We start from the raw sequence: 19,560 nt of genomic DNA, 5'->3' as shown, positions 1-19,560 counted from the left end.
GCTACCCGTCCATATACCTTTCACTGCTCTGCAGAGGAAGCTGGTAACCTCCTGGCTCTGAAGGCAGACATTACAGGCTTTAACAAAATGAGTAAAAAAATCAAAAGAACGATTGATAGTTTCTACACAGAAAGAGAACAGCTTTTCAACCCTGAAGAGACTAATAGCAGACAGTCTCCAGACGATTGTTGGTCTCCAATACAAAAGGCTCTCCTAGAAGAGACTATTAAAAACCTTAAAAGAGAGCTGGAAGAGAAATGGGGAAAGACACATAACTCACTAAGAGAAAAATTTGAATGTGAATTGGAAAAGGTAAAAAACAAGAGTTTGCGAATTGGAAAAAGAAAATGACTCACTAAAAAAAAAAAAAAAAATTAGTGAAATGGAAAAAAATTCCATAGAGCAAAACAACTCAATTGGACATATACAAAAAGAAGTAAAAAAAGCTAACAAAGAAAATAACTCACTAAAAATTAGAACTGAACAAATAGAAATGACTGATTCATTGAGACATCAAGAATCAGTCAAGCAAAACCAAAAAAAAAAAAAAAAAGAAAGATTGGAAAAAAAGAAACTTCATAGCCCTGGGTGAGGGGAATAAATGTCCTCAGCTGCCGTATCTGGCTTGCGAGTCTAGTATATACTTGTAGTAGGGTTTATGAAATTAGTAATTATGGATTTGAAAAAAAAAACTGATATAGATTAGATTTATTCTTTGGGACTTCAAAGGAAAGAACTAGGAGAGATGTTATAAAGACTCAGTTTTTGAGTTAAATAGACAGAATTTCCCAAATTATTAGAGCTGACCCCAAATAGAATGGCCTATTTCATGTGGATTAGATTGATACCTAGTGGAAGTAGTCAGATGGTGGTTAGATAATTACTTGTAAGAGTTATCATAGGAGAGATTCTTGATAATGGATTGTTTGGATTATAGGTCTGCTAATGTTCCTTCATACTCTTTGGATTCCACTGATTAAAGGTCCAAATGTCATTGTTTACAAAATTTTTTACAGCCTGCAGATCTATATTGATATACTCATCTTCTAAAATCCTTTGATTTTATTTTCTGAACTATTTATCCATAGTTTTCACATAACTGGTGCTCAATAAATACCATAAATGCATACTACAAGATAGACATATAGCAAATAGGTCAATCACATTGTGAATTTTAAGAGTGCATTAGCTAAACACATCACAGGAATAATGGAAAGTTAAATCTCATTCCAGTTTCACATATATATGTTTTTCATGTTCATGACATCATTAATTGTAAACCCTCTCTGGGTTCTACCTTCCAGTCGGTATGTACTTTTAATCTGTGGTTATTTCTCCAAAAGGACTACTTATATATCAGAGTTCAAAGTATGCTTTATAGTACTTCTTCCTAAAACTAAAGCTCATCATTTGCCTACTAAAACACTACCTTTAAAAGCTGTCTAATAGAGATAATTATCTTTAAAGCAATTATCTTTTTAAATTCCTAAGCTAGCACAGTGTTGGGGAAAATGGGCACAACCTGACTACATTTACAATAAAAAAAAAAAATACATAGAAAAATATATGATCAAAACAACTCATTTCTTTAGTAGTAAATGTATCATTTCCTATTTTTGCAATTACTATACATTCCCCCAGCATCTCTGCTGGGCAAATGGCTCATTTTTGGTTCCAAGGTCCAATTTATTAGCTTTTCTACTCTAGACTGCCAGGAATACTTCTTTCTTTAAGCTTTCTCTGCTGTCAAAGATCATTATTTCTTGAAACTTCTTTGGGACAGACTGTCTTCAGAGGTGGCAAGATTAGATTTTAAAAGACCACAAAGGTAGAGCCAATCCTCAGCCAAATTGTCCCTATAATTTTATCATCTTTCACACTTCATAAAGAGACAAGTAGAGACATGCATTCATATTTCATTTAACACATTAACATCTTTAATATCTTGGAAACTTTGTTACATGTTTATTCCTTAGTTCCTGTGATAAAATCAGCTAGACTGGTGGGTAAAGACATCTTCCTTCAAAACATAATATTTTTATATATGAAATTTATAAAAAGGCATTTATTTTAGTAGATTAAGTGTCTTAAAAAATTTAAGAAATAAAGAATGTAAAGAAATATATATATATATATATATATATATGTACTATAGATACTTTAAGCAGGCCAGTAATTCTATCCCCATTAAGTAAAAATTTTAGTCACTAAAATTATATGTGTGCATTATTGGATCCTTTTAATTTATTCAAAAAAATCATTACATACCTTCTACATACAAAACACTTCATAGAATACAAAAAAGTAAAAGGTGATCATTGCCCCAAACAAACAAAATCAAATGAAAGCAACTAAGCCATGAACCTTATAATAATAGAATACAATAGAATGAAAATCATTTATTGGTGCTTACTATATATCAAGAAGTAGAAAAAATATGAAATAAGTGGTATATGCATCATATAAACAAACTGTTATAAAAGTTCAGAGAAGGAACAGAAAATGCCTAGTCACAGTAATCAAAGAAAATTTCATTGTTTAGATTGCATTTTAGAAAGTCTACAGGAGATGAAAATTTAAATAGGAAAGGACTATTCAAAACTGAGGCAGTAGTGTGAACAAAGATGCCAAAGCAGGAAAATTCAATACTTATTAGAGGTAAACTATACAAATTTGTTGATGACATTATAGAGAATAATGACTAGATGTGACTAACTTTTGCTGTCATGTAAATAAAGCACTCAATCCAAAAAGGAATTGAATTTCAAAGACAGATACATTGGCAGCAATCAATTCCATTCCTGCTTCCATATATATTTTTAGAAAAAATGCATCTCTTTGAAATAGGAATCTATCCTTGAGTTTTCAGTTACTTAAAAAAGTTAAGCACAAACCAGAAAATTTCATTTGTTCCTCTGCAATTTTAAAATCATTCTTTATATGATAGTTCAAATACCCAGTGAAACTAAGATATTTTCATCAATCCAGATCTATGATCTGTGAGGTGAAGTGATTGCATATTTCACAACAATAATTTGGTCATGGAACAAACAATGATTGGGAAATAGCAAACTATTCCAGTTTTCCTAAAACATAGGTTACATAAACTGGAATGGAAGAAAAAAAGAAAGAGAGAGAGAAAGAGAGACAGAGACAGAGAGAGAGAGAGAGAGAGAGAGAGAGAGAGAGAGAGAGAGAGAGAGAGAGAGAGAGAGAGAGAGAGAGGGAGAGAGAAGATGGGGAGGGGAAGAGGGAAGGTTCTGCCCCCATTTTTTACCACTAGTTTGCTGTATGATACCAGGCAGGTCAAGTTACCTGTATGACCCTTATATAACCATAGATTTAGAGAGAAAAGGGACCTTAGAAGCTCCTAGTCCCACTTCCTCATTATATCAGTGAAGAACCTGAAGTACAAGGGTATAAGAGGATTTCTCTGGGCTTATACAGCTAGTCAATAAATAACAGAGATGAAATCTGAACCCAGCTCTTCCTGACTAAATCTAGTCTCTGTTCTCTTTGCTATTATTTGTTTAGTTGGTTCAATCATGTAAGACTTCCTGACCCCATTTGGGGTTTTCTTGGAAAAGATACTCGAGTAATCTACCATTTCCTTTTCCAGTTCATTTTACAGATTAGGAAGTAAGATAGTTAAGTGACTTGCCCAAGTTCATATGGCTAATAAGTGTCTCAGCCCAGATTTGAATTCACAAATATGAGTCTTCCTGATTCCAAGCCCAATTCTCTATTCAATGTGCCACCTAATTGCCATTTGCTGTAATTTTTTTTTTTTTAATTTCCTTTACCTTTAGAATAAAAGGGTTAGAACTGATGATATCTAAAGACTTTCTACAGCTCTAGAAATCAATCGTCCCTTTCACAGGAAATACATTGGCAGTTTTACTTGAGGGCCCTATCCCTGTTTTGTCCCCACTCATTGCCTTAGGGAAAAGTTTGAGGTTTTTCCCTGAATTGAAACTTTGCATTCTGTGTGTCCACACAAACTACTGCTATTGCTTCACACCCACACCTTTAGCCTGCCACAGAAATGTTCCAGTAGTTTGCTGATTCAGCAAAGCAAGGGAATTATCATCCCCATAGATGGTCTTGAATTATCAAGTGGCTGTATGCACACTACTCTGAAAACAAAGATTGCTCTCCAAAGACCATTATGTGTTACATATGTTTTCCTTCTCTCTAAGACTCTGGGGGGAAATACATCAACTTATGAATAAATACTGTGGCCTTTAGAACAATTGAAGCACACACAAGTGTGTGGAAGGTTAGAATAGCTTTTCCACATAGGAAAGAAAGTGTGACCCTGTCAAAAGGATCATAACAGGTCATATTCCTCCCTCCTCTGTTTGGAAATAAGTCATCCAATGTGCCAAATTGGTTTCTAATGGTGTTTACTGGATCAGAACAACAATTATATTTTGACTTATTCTTATTCTAGTGTGTGATTTCAAAACTTTAATAGAGGAATTTTTTATTTTCTCTGTGTGTATACATATATACACACATGCATGCATATATACATATATACATATACAAATATACAAGTTTTAGATTATTATACATTATTAATATATATATATTATATTACAGATATAGTATATATATGATTTGAATATGAATTATAGATTAAGATTAATAGAATGGTATACTATAAAGTATGATGAATTTGTAATCAGAAGATGAGTTTTAATCTTCTTCTGATACTTACTGTGTGAGCTTGGGCATGTTGATTAATAGTTCTAAGTCTCAATTCCTTCATCTCTAAAATGGAGGAATTGAATTAAGTCTAAGGTCCCTCCCACCTCTAAAGTCCAATGATCTTATGTTCATTTTTTCTTATGCCTCATAATCTCATGTTTATTTAAGGCTGTCAATTCTATACTACTATTCATTTGGTTAATTTAGCATTACTTTGACCAGTTTTGATATTAAATGTCCTGATGCAATTGGTCACATCTAGTGTAATCAATAAGAAAATCAAATCAAGTCTTTGTCATAGGATTCCATAGCTAAGAACTGAAAGAAAAAATAATTCTATGATTGTCTCATCTAACACATATGTGTTATAAATAAGAATACTAAAGCCCGCGGAAATTAGATGAAATATCAAGAGTCAAGCAGCACAAGTAAGTAGTAAAGTAGCAAGCCTTATGACATTTATTGTTGAGATCTAACCTAAATGATTTTCACTACAAAACAATTTCTATTCCATGTATCTTTCATCTTCTGTGGATACCAATTCAACACCACTGTGCAATGATTCCCCCATTATTTTTGTAGGTATTTTGCAATATGGAGCTTACAGGAGGAGGATGGACAGTAATACAACATCGTGAAGATGGGAGTCTGGATTTTCAAAGAGGTTGGAAAGAATATAAAATGGTAAGATAAATGCTTGACCCTAATTTGGAATGTTTTACTGTCAAGTTATTTATATTACACTGTTCAACCCTCAAAAAACAAAACCTAATAATAATGTTTCCCCCATTATTTTAGGCCAACTTTGCAAAAACTTTGTAGTAGAAGGATAAGTTTATGATAGTAGCATTTCCCTCAAATATAACACAAATTTCATATGTGCATAATATGAAACAATATCTGAGCAAGATGCAATATTAAGCCAGTTAGTAGAATATTGACTGCATTTAGACTTCTAATCATCATAGACTGAGCCTCTTTTTAATTTATGTCATATACAAAGTATCTTGCTATTAAGTTGTAAGCATCTTGAAAGCAGGGACTATTTAAAAAAATTCTCTCTGAATGTCTAGGGCCTTGCACAGTAATTATAAATTATAGTAAATGCTTAATAAATGTATGTGGAATAGTCAAATTAAAATTTTATCCCTTCTTGTATGGGGAACACTTTTGGCAATAGATTATGCTTGGGAATGGGGATGGTATTACACCCATATTAGTTTGCTTCATCTTTGTGCTTATGTATAGATGATGATAGTGTTCATTTATCATCAGTAGAAATATTTTAAGTTATTGCTTCCTAGTAGCTTTAAGGAATTTAGAGTGATACAAGCTCCTTGCATAGCTCATGACTGAACATAAGCAAAATGACTACCGTGAAGATAATTGTTGTTTTGCACCAAGATAGTGAAATAGAGAAATTCCACGAAGAATTTGATAATATTCTTCAAAACAAATCAAGTATGTTTTTATATATTTATTGAGATCAGTATTAAATTGGGCTCAGGGAATATGGTGTAGAGAGATGTGGTCTCTTTTAACTTTAAGAATATATGATAGCAAAAGGCAAATGTGAGTTGAAAATTATGATTCATTTTTAAATAAGTCAATGATTTGTAGATTGTTCAAAGAATTATTGGTAGAATGAACTGCTTGAGAACTAGAGATTCTTTAAACAAAGGCTGATAACTACTTTTGTGTGATGTAAAGGGAGTGTATTTTAAAGTATATATTGGACTATATGGCTTCTGAATTTATTTTTGTGATTTCATGTTTTGAAGTAGGAAAAAGGCTCAAGAAATATGTTTTGTTGCCTGAGGTATTAGAAGCTCTTGAATATGAATGGCAAGATATGACATTTTTTAGGGAAGGAAGGACAATGGGAACTTTGATGGGATCATGGTTATGTATTAGGTAAATTATTATTATTTTGTCTCTATTAAGAAAAATGAGTTTCAAATGAGGAATATTAGAACAAACATAATTAAGTCATAATGGGTACTAGATTTATCTGAGATAATACTCAAGAAAGGACTAAGTACTTGAAATTGTTTCAAGTCTCATTTTCAGGGGAAAATATTCTAGAGTAGTGAAATAGAAATGATTACAACACATCTGTGTTTGGGAAATTTTAAGAAGTGAGAAATAGCATATTAAATGTAAATGGACAAAAGTGCTGGTCTACAACAGCAGAAACAAGTTTTAAAAATAGATGAATGTCACATAAAATCCCAGAAAAATTCTAGAAATGATTATTAAATATATTCCTATTATTTCAGAAAGATAATAGTGTTAAGAGAACTAAGTCCATTTTTGATATAATTAATAAGCTGATAGAACAGCAGAAGGCAATAATCATTATTCAAAAAGACATTTGGCTATATACTTGTAAATTTATTTTGTGGAATGACAGTACACCATATACATACACACATACATACACACATATACATACATACCAACACAAACACTAAAATACAGACACTATAGACACAATTTCCTTTATTTGATCAAAACTTATTTTCATTTTCTCTTCTTATATGTATCCGTCTTTAAAATATTCCTCATTTTTGTTGTGATTCTCAGTTCCTTCAGCATTTAATATCCATTTATGAGCTATGTGAGGTTTTTGAACTTTCATCATTAGCACAAATTTTCATTTGCTATTAAGTTAGAATTTGAAGGATGGAGAATAAGACGTACATAGACGTCAAATGTAAATGTAAAGATATCAAGATATCTAGAATGTAGATATACATGAACAAATGTATATGTGAATCTGATTAGAATCAAAGTAGAGTGATAACCCTCAACAAATGGGGGAGAGTGAGGATAACATTCCTATAATTGTTTTTCTCATTGTTAAGACAAATACTTTTTAATATTGGTGATATTCCAAATCAGGGAATTATACACCATATCATATTAAATGTCTTGGCAAACTAGACATATAAAAGAAAAGTGACATGTAAAGCATGGAATTGATCCTTATCTTTTAAGTATTTACCAAAAATCTTCATTTTTAGGAAATGATTTTTCATTATTGGAATGTTGTTTAAGTTAGACTGGAGTCTTAGCCTTTTAAGGCTATCAGCTTCTGTTTGATAAAGAATATTTTCATACAGTTATTTTCTTTTAATATACTAAAACTTGTAAAGTATTTCAGATATATATTATTTCCAGCATGTTTAGGAAATGTAACATCTCTGATTGCTGAGGCCATTAGGAAAGAAGCAAGGGAAGAAATGTTATTACTATTACAAGAATTGATGGCCTTGTTTTAACTCGAATTGATTACACTAAAACAAGTGGTCTATCCTGGCCTTCCTTCAGCATTGATCTTTTTCCTGAAAGAAATGTAATAATTTTCTTTTCTTAAAAAAAAACTTTTAGTAATAACTTTTTTATTTTCAAAATGCATGCAAAGATAATTTTCAACATTTAGTCTCGCGAAATCTTGTGTTCCAATTTTTTTCTCCCTCCCTTCCCCCAACTTTCCTCTTTTTGACAAGCAACCCAATATAGGTTAAATGGGTGCAATTCTCTAAACATATTTCCACATTTCTCATGCTCCACAATAAAAATCAGATCAAAAAAAAAGGAAAAAAAATGAGAAACTAAAACAAAAGTAAGCAAACAACAACAAAAAAGGTGAAAATGCTATGTTGTGATACACATTCAGTCCTCATAGTCTTTTTCCTGGATGCAAATGGCTCTCACCATCACAAATCTATTGGCATTGTCTTGAATCACTTCATTGTTGAAAAAATACTAGTCCCTCACTGTTGATCATCATACAATCTTGCTGTGTACAATGTTCTCTTGGTTCTACTCACTTTACTTAGCATCAGTTCATGAAAGACTCTCCAGGACTTTCTGAAATCATTATGCTGATCATTTCTTATAGAACAATAAGCCTTTACGTTTATATATCATAACATATTCAGCCATTCTCTAACTGATGAGCATCCACTCAGTTTCGAGTTCCTTGCTACTAAAAAAAGGGCTGCTGCCAAAATTTTTGCAGATGTGGATCTGTTTCTATTTTTTATACAATCTCTTTGGGATACAATCCCAGTAGAGACACTGCTGCATCAAAGGGTATTCCCATTTTGATAGCCCTTTGGGCATAGTTCCATGATGCTCTTCAGAATGGTTGGATAAGTTCACAATTCCACCAACAAAGTATTAGTGTCACAGTTTTCCCATACATCTTCCAAAATTTATCATTATCTTAGCCAATCTGAAAGGTGTGTAGTGGTACCTCAGAGTTGTCCTAGTTTGCATTTCTCTGAGCAATAGTGATTTTGAGCACTTTTTTCATATGATTAGAAATGGCTTTAATTTTTTATTATATCCTTTGGCATTTATCAATTGGAAAATGACTTGTATTCTAAATTTGAGTCAATTCTCTATATATTTTAGGAATGAGACCTTTATCAGAACTTCTAGATGTAAACATTTTCCCTCAGTTTTCTGCTCCCCTTTTAATCTTGCCTGTATTGGTTTTGTTTGTATAAAATGTTTTTAATCAACATATTCACAATTAAACATTTTTCATTGCATAATGGTTTCTATTTCTTCTATGGCCATAAATTTCTTCTTTTTCCTCAGATCTGAGAGATAGACTATCCCTTATTCTCCCAATTTGCTTATAGTATTCCCCTTTACATCTAAATCATGAACTCATTTTTACCTTATCTTGTTAGGTAGGTACCTTATAAGGTGTTAGATGTTGGTCAATACCTAGTTTCTGCCATACTGTTTTCTAATTTTACCAACAATTTTTGTCCAGAAGCTGAAGTCTGGGTTTATCAAACATTAAATTACTATAATCATTGGCCATTGTGTCTTGTGAACTTAACATATTTCACTCATCAATTACTCTATTTCTTAGCCAATACTAAATAGTTTTGATGAGAGCTACTGTAGAATATAGTTTTAGGTCTGGTACAGCTAGCCCACCTTCATTTGCATTTTTTCATTAATTCCCTTGAAATTGTTGACATTTTGCTCTTCCAGATGAATTTTGTTATTATTTTTTTTCTGGCTCTATAAAGTAATTTTGGTAGTTTGATTGGTATGGCATTGAATAGGTAAATTAATTTAGATAGAATTGTCATTTTTGTCATAATAGCTCAGCCTAGAAATGTAGTAATTTTCAACGTCAGTCTGACCACCTTCTCTTTTTTTAAATTTTTTTAAATTTTTTATTGTAACTTTTTATTGACAATACATATGCATGTGTAATGTTTTACAACATTATCCCTTGTACTCACTTCTGTTCTGATTTTTTCCTTCCTTTCCTCCACCCCCTCCTCTAGATGGCAGGCAGTCTTATACATGTTAAATAAATTATAGTATATCCTAGATACAATATATGTGTGCAGAAGCGAACAGTTCTCTTATTTCACAGGAAGAATTGGATTCAGAAGGTAAAAGTAGCCTGGGAAGAAAAACAAAAAATGCAGTTTACACTCATTTCCCAGTGTTCCTTCTCTGGCTGCAGCTGATTCTATCCATCACTGATCAATTGGAACTGAATTAGATCTTCTCTTTGTCAAAGATATCTATTTCCATCAGAATACATCCTCATACAGTATTGTTGAGTGTATAATGATCTGCTCATTTCACACAGCATCAGTTCATGTAAGTCTCTCCAAACCTCTCTGTATTCATCCTGCTGGTCATTTCTTACAGAACAATAATATTCCATAACATTCATATACCACAATTTACCCAACCATTCTTCAATTGATGGGCATCCATTCATTTTCCAGTTCCTAACCACTACAAAAAGGGCTACTACTAACATTCTTGTACATACAGGTCCCTTTCCCTTCTTTAGTACCTCTTTGGGATATAAGCCCAATAGTGACACTCCTGGATCAAAGGATATATACAGTTTGATAACTTTATGGGCATAATTCCAAATCACTTCAGAATGGTTGCATTTGTTCACAACTCCACCAACAATGCATCAGTGTCCCAGTTTTCTCGCATCCCCTCCAACATTCATCATTATTTTTTCCTGTCATCTTAGCCAATCTGACAGGTGTGTAGTGGTATCTCAGAGTTGTTAATTTGCATTTCTCTGATCAATAGTGATTTGGAACACTTTCATATGAGTGGAGATAGTTTCAGTTTCATTATCTGAAAATGTTCTGTTTTTATCCTTTGACCAGTTATCAATTGGAGAATGGCTTGATTTCTTATAAGTTAGAGTCAATTCTCTATATATTTTGGAATGAAGCCTTTATTAGAATCTTTAACTGTAAAAATGTTTTCCCAGTTTGTTGCTTCCCTTCTAATCTTGTTGCATTAGTTTTGTTTGTACAAAGGCTTTTTAATTTGATGTAATCAAAATTTCTATTTCAATAATGGTTTCTAGTTCTTCTTTGGTCACAAATTCCTTCCTCCTCCACAAGTCTGAAAGGTAAACTATCCTATGTTCCTCTAATTTATTTATGATCTCATTCTTTATGCCTAAATCATAGACCCATTTTGATCTAATCTTGGTATATAGTATTAAGTGTGGGTCCATGCCTAATTTCTGCCATACTAATTTCCAATTTTCCCAGCAGTTTTTGTCAAATAATGAATTCTTATCCCAAAAGTTTACCCACTTCTCTTCATTGCAAAATTTACTGTCTGTTCTTGAGGTTTATGGTGTACATTCTTTGAGGAAAAAAAAACTTGTATTTTCAATTTAAAAAAAGATCTATAGAGTATTTTTATCTCAATTCAGTCCAATCCAACAAGCTTTTATTAATCATTTACTAGTAGTAGGCTCAAGAGATCAAAAGATAAAGTGAAAAAGAACTCTTATTTTCAAAGGTATATAATTTGTAAGCAAGTAATTAGATACAGGATAAATGTAACTAATTGGAGAAAATATTAACAACAAAAGCAATGAAAAAATATTTCTTATGAGAGATGGTTCCTCAACTAAGCCGTGATAGAAACAGGGATTGGAAGAGGCAACTCTGAAGAGGAAGTGAATTTTAGACGTGAAAATCTATACAAAGGCAAAGAGGTAAGAGATGTCAGGTTAAGATCAGATAATGACAAATTTGGCTGAAATGAAGAATGCTTGATAGAAATAAATATACATTTAACCTGGAAAGGTGGGCTTGAACCAGACTCTGGAACGTTTTTAATGCCGAGCTAAGGAATTTATATTTTATCCTAGAAGAATTAGGGGGCAAATGAAGCTTCCTGAATTAAGGAATGATTATGATTCCTATGCATTGGGGAGATTATTTTTGTAATTTTCTAATACTGACCTAGACTCTTCAGGAGATGGAATGCATTGTCAGGGAAAATGCAATGACTACCTGGCTTGGCCATCAGTAGCTGAAGAATGCTTCTAATCCCATAGTTTTGGATTTGGAATCAGAAGATCTAGGTTTACTCCCCACTTTTTTGCTTTCTACTTTTGTAGCTTTGGTCAAGAATCTTAATTCCTACATTGTTCAGTTTCCTTAACTATAAGACATGAGGGTCACAGCAGATATCTTAATGTGTCCTAAAACGAGGATCCTCTCATAAAAGTTACGCGTTCCCAGGGAAATAAACAGCCTACCAACACACACACACACACTAAAAATAGATGTTCTCATTGACATTGTAAAAGTTTTCACGTTGTGAAGTTTAGCCTTGGCCCAGAAGACACTTTCACTGATTTTGCTTTTACTTGGTTTCTGTCATGAAGAGATTTCAATCACTTCAGATTCATTAAAGTCAATATCCCTGCAATTTGCAAAGCCAAGAGGCTTGTCTGGCTTGTTTATTTTCTTAATAGGGTATTAAGGAAAGGTTATAAACTTATTTTGACCAAAAAAGGAATAATTTTGTATATTGTACAAGTAATAATTGCTGCTAGTAGAATTGTGCCTGGAACATAGTAAGTGATTAATAAATATTTAGTCTTTATCTATCATCTGTCTATCTATCTGTTTTTACAATATTGCCATTAACCATTATGAGAAGGGGATTGTAATTGGATAGAGACCATGCTATGTAAGATGTTCTGTTGAATGAAATGGAATACTTAGCCTGTAGAACATAAAATCTGGGAACAGAAAAGATGACAGATAAATATAAATATTTGAAGGGCTGCCATGTTGAAAAGGGATTATCCTTGCTCTGTTTGTCCCCAGAGAAGAGCAGAAGTAGTTTCATTGGGTGGAGGCAGTTTTTGGCTTGATGCAAAGAAACACTTCCTGATTGTTTGAAAAATGGAAATTCTGGCTTTCTTATTACTGGAAGTCTTGAAGCAGTTTGAATACCTATTGGTTTCAGAAATATTCTAAAAGGATTTCAAATTCAGGTAAGAGTTGGAATAGAGAAAAACTGTGGAGGACTCTTTCCGCTCTGTGAATTCTGTGATAATCATACCACAAGGCTTTAATTTACTACCTGGCATTGACCTCTGCACTATGAAGAAGATAAATACAAATATAAATAAACCCTATTTGCATAGTGTTTCTTATTGACATCAAACTTTAATATTAAAGTCCACGTTCTGTGTAGTTAGAGGTTTGTTATTTTTTGTTGTTTTAATTGTAGAAATTAAAGTCCATTTGCAACTAAGCAGGGAAAATATTGATAAATGAGGGGAATATCAAGCATACTTTGAAGTATTTGAATTTTTTTAAAGTATTTTGAGCTTTTCTCTAAACTTTCATACACCTATGCTGAGCTCCTAAGCAATGGGAGAAGGAAACTGCCTAATTTTACTTTGTGGCCTCTGGAAAGATAAAGTTCTATAACAGACAAACTTATTAGATGTTTTCTGTAGTTATTTATCTTACAGAAGATGAACCCCATAAGATATACCAAGTGTGTCTGGTTTCAATTTGTTTCATCTATAAAAAGTCAACACTTCCTATGAGCATTATCAGGCAAAATAAATAAAGTAACAGAGATAATTGTTTTATGAACTTGGAACAACATGAAACAAATTGAATATTCCTCCAGGTTTTGGCAAAGCTAATGAAAAGTGATTTTTTTTCTTTCCTATTAATACATTTCTTGAGTAAAAAATGGTCTCTAGAGTTTTATTGTTGATTTTTTAAACTAGTATTAGTTTTTAGCAAAATTCCATCATTTTTACTTTGATTGCAATTCGGAGCAAAATGGTCTTAAATGTTAATTTGCCATCTATGATAAATGTAGTGTCTGAATCTTAGTAATAAACCTTTTCATATCAGTATTACAGGTAACTGAACAGCATCATTACAGTGTAATGGCATAATATCCACATATATTATTCACTAACATGATTGTCTTATTTTTTTTTCTGTACTCACTTCCTTTCCTTCCTTCTCTCTTGCCTTCCTTCCTTCTCTCCTTCCCTCCCTCCCTCCTTCCTAATTTCTCTAGTTTCTCTATATTTATCTTTCATTTCTTTTCAAAATCTTTTGTTTCTACATCTCTACTCTTTTTCATTTTCTTCTCTCCTCTTCTTTGTTTCTTTTTTCTTTCCTCTCCTGTCTTCTTTTCTCCTCTCCTCTTATTTTCTCTCCTCTATTTCCCCCCCATTTTATCTTCTCTCTTTTCTGTTCTTTTCTCTACTCTTGTCTCCTCTTTTCTCTTCTGCATTTATTGGGCACTAGATATATATACATAGTCTGTGCTAGGTGCTCAAAGGATATATACTAAAAAGTAAAAAGTGTATCTGATCTCCCTAGGAAACTTAAAAACATTTTGAAATAAATGACACAATTACCCAAAGCCATCTATTGCAAAATTCTGAATCGTGAGTTGAAATAATTTCATGAAAATTCATTTTATGTTTCCTAGTTTTTGACTGTAAGCACCAACATATCTAACATATTCAGAGTGGACAAAAGAGCCTATATAATGAAAAACAGATATATAAGGGTTCCCAAAAATGAAATCAAAACATAATTTATCTACTGACCCATAGGGTAAGGAATGTGAAGGAAATATTTGATACATATTTCTTGTTCTCTCAATGCACTGATTATATCTCTTGCTCTCACTTTCTCACTCTTACTCTGGCTCTCTCCTTGTCTTTCATTTCCGATATAAGCTAACAATAATTTCAGGGTGGTTTGGATTTGGAGTAAAGTAGGGCATAGTAGGTGGTTCTCTTTTTTTCTTCTTTTTTATTGTAGAACTACTAATTTAGATATGTGAAAATTCTCATTTAGTAGATCTAGAATGGTAAAATAAAATTTTAATAATGCTAAATTACCACTAGACTTGCACAACAGTGGGTCTGCAACTTCTAATTTTAGAGAGTTTGCTTGAGGCACTAAGAGATTGTCTCTTTTCATATATTTAGTATAATATCCATTCAGAGATTATGTTTGAATCTAGATCTTTCTGATAGGGTCAGTACTATCTGGTTACTATGGATTCTCAGCTATGATAACACAGCTTTTTCGTGAAAGTCTATGGATCACTGAAAAGGCTAGATAAAGAGACCTGGAGTATAGAAATAAATCAATTAGTTCTATTTTATATTTTATCATAATAATACTTGTAAACTTCAATGATTCCCTGATTTTACCATTGTATGGGGCAGCTCTGTGGTGCAGTAGATAGAATGAGGCTGGTCCTGTAGTCAAAAAACACTCATTAAGTTCAATTCTGGCTTCAGACATTTATTAGCTTTGTAATCCTTAGAAAGTTGGGGCAGTAAACATAACAATTCAGTAAATTAACGATACATTGTTGATGTGATGATAATAGGATCATAGATTTAGAGACAGAAGGAACATTAAATAAAAATATAGTCTAACAACCTAATTTTAAACATGAGGAAAGTGAGGTCCAGATAAGTGAAATTATTTATTCAGTGTCTGATCAGAAAGAATAAGAATAATAATGATTGATGTTATGGTGGTATTAGTCCTGATTTTTTAGATAAGGAGACTGAAATAGACAGAGGTTAAATAATTTGCTCAAAGTTATACAGCTAATGATCAAAGCCAGCTTTGAACTCAGGTTTTCCTCATTTCAATTCCAACACTTGATCCATTGCAGTTTCCTTTAAAGAAGTAAGCAACACAATCAGCCTTTTTATCCAATTCCTCTGATTTTAAAATGCTTCATTCCACTATGAGTGGATCATACTCAACTCTAGTATAGCCAAATTTTGTAAACTTATAAGATGTTTTGTGTGTTTGTATTTGGTATGTGTGTGTGTGTGTGTGTGTGTGTGTGTGTGGTAGGATATATATAACATACCCCTCCACAAACATATATTGATGTAGATACTTATCTATCTATATCTATATATAATACTAAACATATTATATATACTAAATATATAAACATTATAAAAGACATAAACAACTTATAAATATATAAACTATAAGCAATGTTTTACTTATCTATACTATTACCCACATTAAAGTTATTAAGAAACCTTCTCTTGAATCTTTATATAAAATAAAGCTTTAGGATCATTACTCCCACATCTGTGATAAACATATACAGCCAAATTCAATCAAATAAACTCAGTAACCCTTCTTTGCCCTTACTTAAGAATTCCAGTTGTATTAGCAGTCTATCAAATGCATTCCATTTGAATAATGATAAATGTTAATAAGTAACTTAGAGTTTATGTAATTTATAGATTTAATTTAAAAGGACCTTTAAAAAATGAAACTATTCTTCAGTAAACCTTTTGAAAAGGTCATCTTAACAAATCAGAAATATAAATTAAGTGAACAGATGGTGGGAGGAAAACTAATGAATTCACTGAATAAGCTATACTACAGTAAACAAATAGTTTGATAGGGAAAATATTTCCTTATCTATAGAAAGGGCTTTTGAAATAAATGTTCTCTAAATAAAGTTCCTTTTCAACATAACATTTTATGATTTGACAATGATGATTTTATGTGTGAAAAAATTTCTTAATGCTCTGATGAGTTCTTTTTTTTCCCTACTTTATTCCAAAATCTTTGTTTCTACATCACTGAATTTAGTTATTAATGAATTCTCACCCTGGCTTATCTTTCGCATTTTCTTTGACTCAATGTAGACAAATGTTCAGGGTCCAACAATGTAGCAGGTGTGGAATCACACATCTTCTGTCAGCCTGGGAGGTTTTGGGGGAAAAGGGGTGGAAAAAGATAGTTGTAATAGAATTTGGCCTCTAAAAAGTGAATGTCATCACTTTCCATTCAGTTTCTTCATCCTTTATATTTAGTCAGGAAGGCAGACTGCTTAGGAAGAGATATTTATCTCGATTCAAGGGGAGGACACATCCTTGCATGCAGAAATGTGGATGAAATCTCTGTGAAGAATGACACTAATGTTATTCCATTTCTGTGGCTTCCTGGAGACCATTGCCTTTTTCCCTTGGGAAGGCCAAAGACATTATTGACACAGGGCTTTCAACAGCATGGAAATGTATGACCTAATACTTAACACTTCATCATTCTTTGCTTTGGATAAGCAGACATATTCTCACATTTGGTATCTCTCTAAATCTGGCTTAGCTGACTAAAGAAAAGAGGGCAGGACAAGATGACAGGACTAAGAAAAAGGATAGAACAAGTTTGTATTGCTTGTCTGTCTTTGTGAAGTATAAGAGATTGCTAAACTTATTTAGCTCATAGGGAAACAAATGATATCAGGACTTTGCATCTCTAGGTATTGTCTACACACTGATGTTAAAGAATATAGATAGAAGGATTAAACTATATGTCTAATTGTGGCATAGGACATTTACTATCACACAATCCAAAACCCAATGTATTTTGGAATATATCAGAAAGATTGTAGATATTCATTTGCCAAGTAATATTGACAATTCTGTTTTCTATTTTCTTTGATGAAAGAAGCTCACTTCAGGGAAAAAAATTATAACTTCTTGGAATCCAGTGTTACTTTTCTTCCTTGTGATAGGTTGTGTTGATATAGTAAAAGCTAGTATGATTGCCCCAGAATTGTCTCTTTGCATTTCCCCAGTTCAATTATAGTAAAAAAAAAAAGTTAATAAGAAATTCAAGTAAAATAAATTTTATATTAATCATTAACACAAATATTAATTATATTTACATTAATAATGTCCTTAATTTCCACAGGAAAATAATCTTGTTTGAATATTTAAAAATATATACCAATTACATGAGTACATCCCTAGATTATTTCATATTCAAGTGAAATCTGCTCTGTCTTCTTTTGATAGTACACGTGTAGCTATAATACTACAATAAAATCTATTAATCTTAAGTTTGAGGGGACAATTTCAGACGCTGGAGAGAAGATCAGTTTCTTGTTTATTCCTCAGTTATTGGGAATGAATGCTCTATAAATAAATAAATGCCTTCAAAGTATTAAAACCATGTTATCAAAATATGAAAAAAAAACAGAGCTCAATATTTAATTTAGAGTTTCAAATGAGAGCTTATGATGATTGACAGGTCCTCTATTATGCTTCCTTAGCCTCTCAAAGATCTTCCTGTGTCATTACTTCCTATGTCTATGAAGGACAGGCAGCAATTAATCAGCAGCAGTGATCTTTTTCAGAGTATACTTTGAGAGTTTTGCTTTCTTCTTATTGTCATTTATCAACAAAATTTTGCCTTTATCAACAAAATTTGCCTTTTAACTTGTCTCTGAAGGTTCTAAAAGAGTTGATTGACTAGATTTCCTCAGCAGAGCCAATCTCTTTTCTGAAATATTTTCTGAAATTATAACTGGTCCCTGGAACAACTCAACCTTGGCACACATTCAAACACATCAGCTGGTTTAGACATATGTTGCATATGTCTATGCAGTTAGATAGTACAGTGGACTGAGTTCTGGACCTAAGACCTGAGTTCTAGTCCAACCTCAGTCACTAGTTGCATGATTTTTGAGCAGGTAATTTAACCACTGCCTGCCTCAGTAGCCTCATCAATAAAATGAGATAATATTACCTAACTCCCATGCTTGATGTGAAAATAAAATAATATATTTTCAAAGTGCTTTATAAATCTTAAAGCATTATGTAAATATTAGCTATTAGTGCAGTTTTCTGGATGGGAAGGTACCAGGTAGTTTTTCATAATTAGCTAAAGAATAAGTAAGATATACTCAATAATCTTGTTTTGTCATAATAGACAGGCAAATTTTCCATTGCAGATACTAATAACTCTCTTAGAAGAAACTGCTCTCATACTGCAGGGAAGTAAAGCCCAATAAGGCTTCTTTGCAAAATTTACTTTGGAAAGGGGTGGAAATGTACTGGATTTTTATCAAATGATATAGTTTCAAGATTCTTTGAAGAAACAAAATGGAGATATATATATATATATTTACATATATATGTAACAAACTAACTATATGTAATAAAATGTTTCTTTCACTAAGGAAGGAAATCTTCCCAAGTGGAAATGACTGATCATTCTGACATACAACAAGTAAAGAAGGGGGCCAATACCACACACAAACCTTGGTTCATCATCAAGGCCATCTTCTACAGGCAGAAATCCATTTAACAATACTAACTCAAGTTGGAAGGCAGGCTACAGCATCATATGTCATGAGAAAAATATCGCCTATAACATCATGAAATCTCTCCAGATGATAATTCATCAAAGAAAAAAAAAGAAATATACACAACCCATTTTACTTACACCTAGGACAATGTAAAAAAATACACTTTAGAAATTCTCAGCAAAGTTTTAAATAAGATTTTCTGATTATCAGTTTTTGTTAAATAGAACACTCCATATTCCAGAATTTCAAGTAAATGAAGTCTATTATAAATATTGCACATAAGTCTGGATCAAGGGAAGAATAGCAAAAATGCACTGAAGGCATTTATGAGAAACTTTGTTTTTAATTATAGAAAACATTGATAAGAGTTAAAAT

At 32.2% G+C, this 19,560-nt stretch overlaps 1 protein-coding gene across 1 annotated transcript in view; it reads left to right on the top strand.

Annotated features, from left to right (window-relative positions):
* The window catches only part of ANGPT1 (angiopoietin 1), a 336,235-nt gene that overhangs the window by 264,131 nt on the left and 52,544 nt on the right, over positions 1-19,560 (top strand). Inside the window, exon 6 of the mRNA XM_051970982.1 lies at positions 5,296-5,397. Coding sequence (XP_051826942.1) covers positions 5,296-5,397 — 102 coding nt within the window. The remainder of the gene's footprint in view (positions 1-5,295; positions 5,398-19,560) is intronic.

The sequence above is a fragment of the Antechinus flavipes genome, chromosome 1 (assembly GCF_016432865.1).
Source record: "Antechinus flavipes isolate AdamAnt ecotype Samford, QLD, Australia chromosome 1, AdamAnt_v2, whole genome shotgun sequence".
Lineage (NCBI taxonomy): Eukaryota > Metazoa > Chordata > Mammalia > Dasyuromorphia > Dasyuridae > Antechinus > Antechinus flavipes.
This window is presented reverse-complemented; position numbering and strand designations above follow the sequence as displayed.